The sequence below is a fragment of the Grus americana genome, chromosome 3 (genome assembly GCF_028858705.1).
Source record: "Grus americana isolate bGruAme1 chromosome 3, bGruAme1.mat, whole genome shotgun sequence".
Taxonomy (NCBI): domain Eukaryota; kingdom Metazoa; phylum Chordata; class Aves; order Gruiformes; family Gruidae; genus Grus; species Grus americana.
The window spans coordinates 5,623,925-5,630,350 of NC_072854.1; the positions used below are offsets into that span (position 1 = coordinate 5,623,925).

Consider the following 6,426-nt stretch of genomic DNA (forward strand, 5'->3'; position numbering starts at 1 on the left):
GTAAAAAACCCAAAAGCTGTACATTTAATAAAAATTATTCCATTTCCTGCCATGGAGGTTTTTTTATTATAAAATGGTGAGAAAGTTGATCAGGGAATTTACAACTGAGCATGAGATAACAATATTTTTACTACATGTTTGGGTTTACAGAGGATTTAACTCCAAAACAAAAGTTAGTTTGGCAAGAGATATTGCTTTCACTGATTTACAGATGTGATATGCAAGTCCAAACGTAATGGAAGATGTTGCCTTATTCTACAAAAAAGCCCAAATAAACCCAGGATCCATTTCCCTCCCTTCACCTAAGACAGCATATATCATCATTAGAAGTCATCACGGGTCCAAAACAAACCCCCCAAAAAACTCTCGACTGATCACTTAAATCACTAAAGGCCCAGAATGTATCTACAGATTTATATACCAATATTAACAGAAAATGTTTTAACAGAAATTCAGCAGTCAGAACAGTAAAGCCATTAGGAAGAAATCACTGTTTCCATGATCAGCATCCTGCTGCGCTACATTAACACGGACTGCTGTCATAGGTTATCTTCTCTAAAGGAGACTCCGTATTATTTTGGTTTCTCAAAGGAAGTCTACCTTCTCATAGATCTTTTCAATGAGGGTTAACATGTTCTTCATGTCAGCTGACTGCTGAATAGTGTTCATATCCTTTAAAAGGCCTTTCTGATTTTTTATCTTCAAAATTTCTTCCTAAAGAAGGAAAGAAAGAATAACAGATAATAAAAAAAACAGCTTTCATTGAGTCCAACAGAAATTTCACTTTCATGCAGCCTAGCTGTATTTAAATAGAGCTAAAATAAAAAGGATTCAAAGACACAGAATTAAGACAGCCTTCCTTCCATCAGTTAGAGATATATATAATTATAGGTTCCCTAGGACCATAGGGCTCCTAGGAAAAGACATGTGACCCTTTAAATGGCAGGTTTTTGAGGGTTTTGTTCTGTTTTTAAAACTTAAGCATATAGTTGTCAAGAAAAAAAGAGAGAGAGGAACAAGAGAGAAAACTTCCAGATATTTCAGAATTGCTCCCTCTGGCAGAGGTTAAGTGATAAAAGCACATTCTTCTGCCTTCCTTCTCATAGCCACGCTGTCTCTGAAAATATATTCCATGCTCACCTGCAAAGTGGGTGCCTGTAAACTGCGCTTGGGGAGTTCTGGAAGGTGGAGTGCTCCACTGCCATTTTCCTGGAATACCTAGAATGGGAAAAAGAAAAAATAATCCAAAACTAAACATCAGGCACACAAGTAGGAAAACAAACCAGCTGTTATGACCCAACTTCTGAAAACTAAACATCTTAATTTTGCAAGTCAAGATGGAAAGACTGAAAAGTTACATTCCCAAAGACAGATAAGGCCTTCCTCATACGACACTCTCAGCAGAAACAGCTTGTATCAGCTAGCTCTGGAAACACCTTCTCCTTGGAGAAATGCACCAACATCTATTGGAAGTACCTTCCTGGCCTTTTTTTCATCTTCCTCTAACTGGTTCTTGAGCACCTGGATTTTGTACTGCAGTTGCTGTATAGTTTCTTCAATGTGTTCTGCTGATCGCTCAGCTTCATTTATTTCTTCCTAAGATAAAATAGACATAAAAACAGAATAACATTTCCTTTAGAGATGGTGAGCCTTTTGTGTATAAAATACTGATAATAAGCATCAGTTGAGTCACTGAAAAAACATCCAAAAAAGATAAACTGCTTTGTAGCAAAGGTGGGTGACGATGCAGTGGACAACTCCTCCACAACAGCACAGGCATAGCCAGCAGTTCTTCTACTAAAAAGTTACAAAACACTGAGCAGCAGCAGACGGGCAAGATATTTTCTTCCCTTCATACCTGCAATTGTACCAAAGACGCTTCGTTTGTCTCAAGCATTTGTTTCTCTGCCATTTGAAGGCCTGGGACATTCTTCAGATTGCCCAGCTTCCCTGGAGGCACCTTTAAAGTCTTGAAAAATCTCAGCACCCTTTATTAGAGAAAAAGGAAAGCATGACTTGTTTGGAGTTCTTTGCAAAACAAAAAGAAAACTGGCTAATGACTTCTCTGGCGAAAAACTAAACTCAGTTTAGCCCAATTGCTGCCAGTGAAGTAACAGGATCCAGACAGCAAAAAAAGCTGTCTTGGATTGTTTTCCAAAAATCATGCAGAATAGATTATCCAAGGAAGGCACCAGGAACAAGAAACCCCACCATTCTAACATTTGCTAATACACTGACGTTGTGCTGTTTCAACCCCATTGGCCTGTACAGTCCCTGACTGTAATTCGACATTAACTAATATTTTCCCAGTTGTGACCTTTCTGCTTTTCAAAGTAAAACTAAGTTCCAAAAGCAGCATTTTTAACTGCTTCCATGAAAAAACATTTTAGTTACATCAGATTTCACAAAAGTATTTACAGATTTTTAGTTTTATGCCAAAGGAAGAGTTTTAGTTTGCTCTCAAAGATCCTTCTGATTCTGAGGAAGACTTGAATTCTTCCAAGTTGGATCTGTCTGTTAGATACACCAAACTGCCACAATTTCCATGCATCTCAGATGAGATTGCAGGAGTTTGGCAACTCAGAAAATCAGACCCAACATGTCACAAATTAAATGTTAAAAAAAAAAAAAAAAAAGAAAAAAGAAAACCATTTATGAAGAACTAGCTCTTCATGTTAGAATCCCGAGGTACTGAAATAACAATGAAAACAACACAGATGCTCAGGCTCTATCTTGATAAGAATCTAGTATATCAACACACATGCACACAGAAGTTCTCAGACACTCAAGCATACATAATTACTCCCACAATGACATAAATTACTCCCCAAGATAAAATTTCAACCCTCTTTGAAGTTACTTCAACAGACAGAAAATGAATTAGCATTTAAGAAAATTTAGCTATAACTGCTCTCACTACTATCGTAAAATGCTAACAAAATAAATAGCCGCCTACAAATTTAAACCCTGCATAAAGCGTACAAAGCTGATTCAAGGAGATCTTAAGAATACCTCCTAGGTTCTGTTACTCATATAGAAGTAGTTGAAGTGGGTCTTTCAACAACTCTTGCTTGACCACTTCAATCAAGGTACTGCCAAGATACTTCCCTCCTTGATTTCACATCAACTCTCCCTTCCAAGATTTCCTAAATGTGATTGCTCCCAGGAAGAATTCTGTAAGCATGGTACAAAACAACTGGGTAAACTAAATCCCTCCTCTCCCTCTTTTTTTGTTTCATTTTCTTTTTAAATTATAATTTCTTACTTTTCTTTCAGTAAATTGAGATGCTTCTGAACATCATCTTTTCTCTCACGTTGTTGGCACAAAACAGATCTGGAAGGAAAACAAAGGCAGAATTTCATCACAAAGCCTGCAAGCACAGAGAACACATCAAGTGAAGTAAACATAGTCAGAACTTCTCTAGCTAAACATGTCCAACTTCAGATAGAAAGTGTTAAATTATACTGGACAAAATATACACAGTCAGCCATATTGCCCAAAAAAGCTCCAAAGCTTTTCCAATTCAAGCAATGTTATGATTTTTATTTTATTCCTTGTAGAAACAAAGAACCACCACAGGGACAGTTGCCACTTACAGTATTACTGAATCCATTACAGTTTCCAGAAACTGCCTACTGCTCTCAGAGAGAGTCTGCCAAGATCCTATTTTAGTGCTGGTTAGCTTCACCTTCTTTGAAGAACCTTTTTCTCCTGTTAACACAAAGGAAAAAAGGAAGATATGATTTGTCAAACCTGGATAGACAGCTTTGTGACTCAGTCAGATCGTAGTCAAAGGTGTAACAGTTAAGATTTTTCCAGGTCACAAAGCCATCAGGACAAATATATCTACATTAGATGGTACCTATTATTTGCAAGTCATAAGTTGTTTAAAAAGCACAAAACAGAACAGATTCTTTCTTACCGTAGTTTCATTCTAAACAGATACTATCCCAAAATCGTTGACGATACAAGTGACAAAACCCAGAATGAAATAAAAAGAGTGGGAATATACATAAGTGAGAAACTCAATGCAGCAGGGGCCTCATCTCATTTGTATGTTCAATACAACACATGCCAGTCTTAAGACAGGAGGTTAACAGAGAAGACAATAAACTGTGACGAGAAAATAAAACGTTCTGGGTGCTTGTGGTGGAATTTTGCAAGAGAAGAGCACTGCTTGCAAACAAAAGGCTATGGTTAATATGTGCATATGCAACACATAATATGAATGCACACTGGCCAAGTGTATACTGCAAATACTCGCTGTTACTGTTCAGAAAGAAAACTGAAAATTATTTCAGTGACATCTCAGACATCTATGATTTCAACACAGCAGTTACTACTATTACTTTCAGTGTTTTTTCAAAACATTGATTTTGCATGAGACAAACATAAGAAAGAATACAATCCTACCTGCAGGGGAATAGTCTCCATGTTCCTTAGCTTTCCTTTTGACTGTCTGAGTGACCTGCTGTAAAGAAAAAATTACAGCAAATATGGTAATTTTGAAACATCCTTTGCTGTGCAACCATTCATTTACTACTAGCAATCCGCTATAAAAAGGCTGTCAAAGCACTTCAGTGCTTGACAGAAGCTTGTTGCTATTGTCCACAAAAAAGGCTTTTTAATAGAATTGTAAAACAATAATTCATCTCCAGCAAGACAGGGAAAGCAATTTGCAACTCTTAGTTCCACCCATTCAAAGAATGAGGTCATGAAATAAGAAATGCACAAGATGTTTGGCTATCAAACTGCATCTTGAGATCATGCCATTCATAAGCAGTTAAGCAAGCTCTCTCCAACAGAAAGCTGCCTACGCCAATCCTGAGAGATGCATAGAATATTTTCCAGAACTGAATAAATGTCATCTGAGTTGCATGAGCTCTGATTTTATCACTCTGTTCAAACAGATGCTATGCAGCTCTTCAAAACAGCCAGCTTGCCTTTTTATTAATTATCAGGCAATGCTTCATTCTACTTGTCACAGGCATAGTGGCATGTGACTAGAAATTCTGAAAACCAGGGAGCAGCCAAGGCAGTGGGTCTCAAAACAGCTGTTCACACTAGACATTTCCTCAAGAGGACTACATTTAGTTAAGAAAATATTTGCTATAAATTCCAGTAGAAAATTGGGCAAAATTGCCCTTTTTTTTTCCCCCCCTTTGGTTACTTTTCTAACTTATTTGATAAAAAAATAATGATTACCTTTCTTTTTTGACCTTGTTTTCTTCCTTCTCCATCTGTTCCCTTTTTTTTGCTGGAAGGCCCTTGCTGATTTTGTGATTTAAAGGCTTTTTTTGCTGGTCCTCCACCAGTGGTCTCCCCCATTTTACCAGAGGATGGGTGGTGGCGTTTCATTATCTGTAAACCAAACAGAACAGGAGGAAATAAAAACAAAATTAAAATCCAATTATAATCCATGCAGTACAAACCACACACTAACAAGCAAAATTATGGAAATACCCTGTACTAAATGAGCCCGAACGTTTGCATGTTTTCTATCCCAAAGCCTAAATCTTGCATATTTATCTAAATGCAAGGCCACAAAAAAAAAAATCCCCGTTTACCTTTTAGACAAGTCTTTGTGTGCTCAACATTTAAGTTTAAAAGTCGGCATATCTGTATGCCAAAGAGCAGCAATGGCAATGGAACAGTAACTACACTGAGAACAGCCTAATTTGCTCCTAAAAGCCTGCAACAATAGAAATTCTTTATCTTTCTAATGCAGTTCAGTGCAGTCATCCTATTACCAGAACTTTTTACCCTAACACCTAACCACAACACTCCTTGCTGCAGTTTAAACCCATAGTTTCTCTTCTTACTCACTGTAGAGATGGAGGAAAAAGAAGTCAGACAGAAGAGAGTAATCATTACACCCCACTAACCTTCTCTTTTCTAACCACAACGACTCAGATGTATTCGGTTTTCCTACCATACCCTCAGGCCGCTTCTTCCCTCAGGCAGAGGCCCCGTCACGGCTCGCCAGGCGGCAGTCGCGACCGACACCAGGTAAGCAAGCCCTGCCTCCACCCCCCCTCTAAGGAACTACCGATTTTGGGGGACAGAATACCTCAGCGTGCGAAGCGCGGACTACAACTCCCGGCATGCAACGCTGCCCGCCACAGCTATGGCCCGGGCCCATCGAGCGAAACGCATGCTGGGAGATGTAGTCTTCACCACTCACGCCCCTCACATCCCCACAAATCCTTCTCCCCGTTGTTGCCGGATAACACCGCAGGAACCTCCACAAAACCTCCCACCAGCTCATCCCGCCCCGAGACTCACCGCCCCGGCGTCTCCTCAGAGCTGCCGCCAATCCCGCCTCACCCCGCCGAGCCGTTAGTAGACCACATTCCCCGCGCACCCACGCGCATGCGCACTGCTAGTTCCCGCCTCCTGCGAGGCAGTCGGAGCTCAGGGCGGCT

General features: G+C 39.4%; 1 protein-coding gene across 4 annotated transcripts; it reads right to left on the reverse strand.

Moving 5' to 3' along the window:
• Positions 1-52: 52 nt before the first annotated feature.
• On the reverse strand, positions 53-6,406 carry CENPQ (centromere protein Q). 4 transcript variants are annotated; one of them, XM_054820389.1, is made up of 9 exons: positions 6,072-6,185; positions 5,207-5,362; positions 4,415-4,469; positions 3,598-3,712; positions 3,266-3,334; positions 1,859-1,988; positions 1,477-1,596; positions 1,141-1,218; positions 53-714 (listed from the first exon to the last, which is right to left on the reverse strand). In XM_054820389.1, the coding sequence occupies exons 1-9, from the start codon at positions 6,141-6,143 to the stop codon at positions 586-588; spliced, it is 924 nt and encodes a 307-aa protein (XP_054676364.1). In that variant the 5' UTR covers positions 6,144-6,185; the 3' UTR covers positions 53-585. The 4 variants fall into 4 exon arrangements, with proteins under 4 accessions (XP_054676364.1, XP_054676363.1, XP_054676366.1 ...); XM_054820388.1 differs by having other exon boundaries at positions 56-714; positions 4,415-4,472; positions 6,072-6,181; XM_054820391.1 differs by lacking the exon at positions 6,072-6,185 and adding an exon at positions 5,887-6,048 and having other exon boundaries at positions 57-714; positions 4,415-4,472.
• Positions 6,407-6,426: the final 20 nt, after the last annotated feature.

Excerpts from the sequence above, each read along its gene's own strand:
- CENPQ (XM_054820388.1), bottom strand. The coding sequence starts at position 6,143 with ATGGGCCCGGGCCATAGCTGTGGCGGGCAGCGTTGCATGCCGGGAGTT. Across the intron at positions 3,713-4,414 it reads TGGAGACTATTCCCCTGCAG|GAGAAAAAGGTTCTTCAAAG; the intron begins GTAGGATTGTAT and ends TTGTGTTAACAG. Across the intron at positions 715-1,140 it reads TACAGGCACCCACTTTGCAG|GAAGAAATTTTGAAGATAAA; the intron begins GTGAGCATGGAA and ends TTCCTTCTTTAG.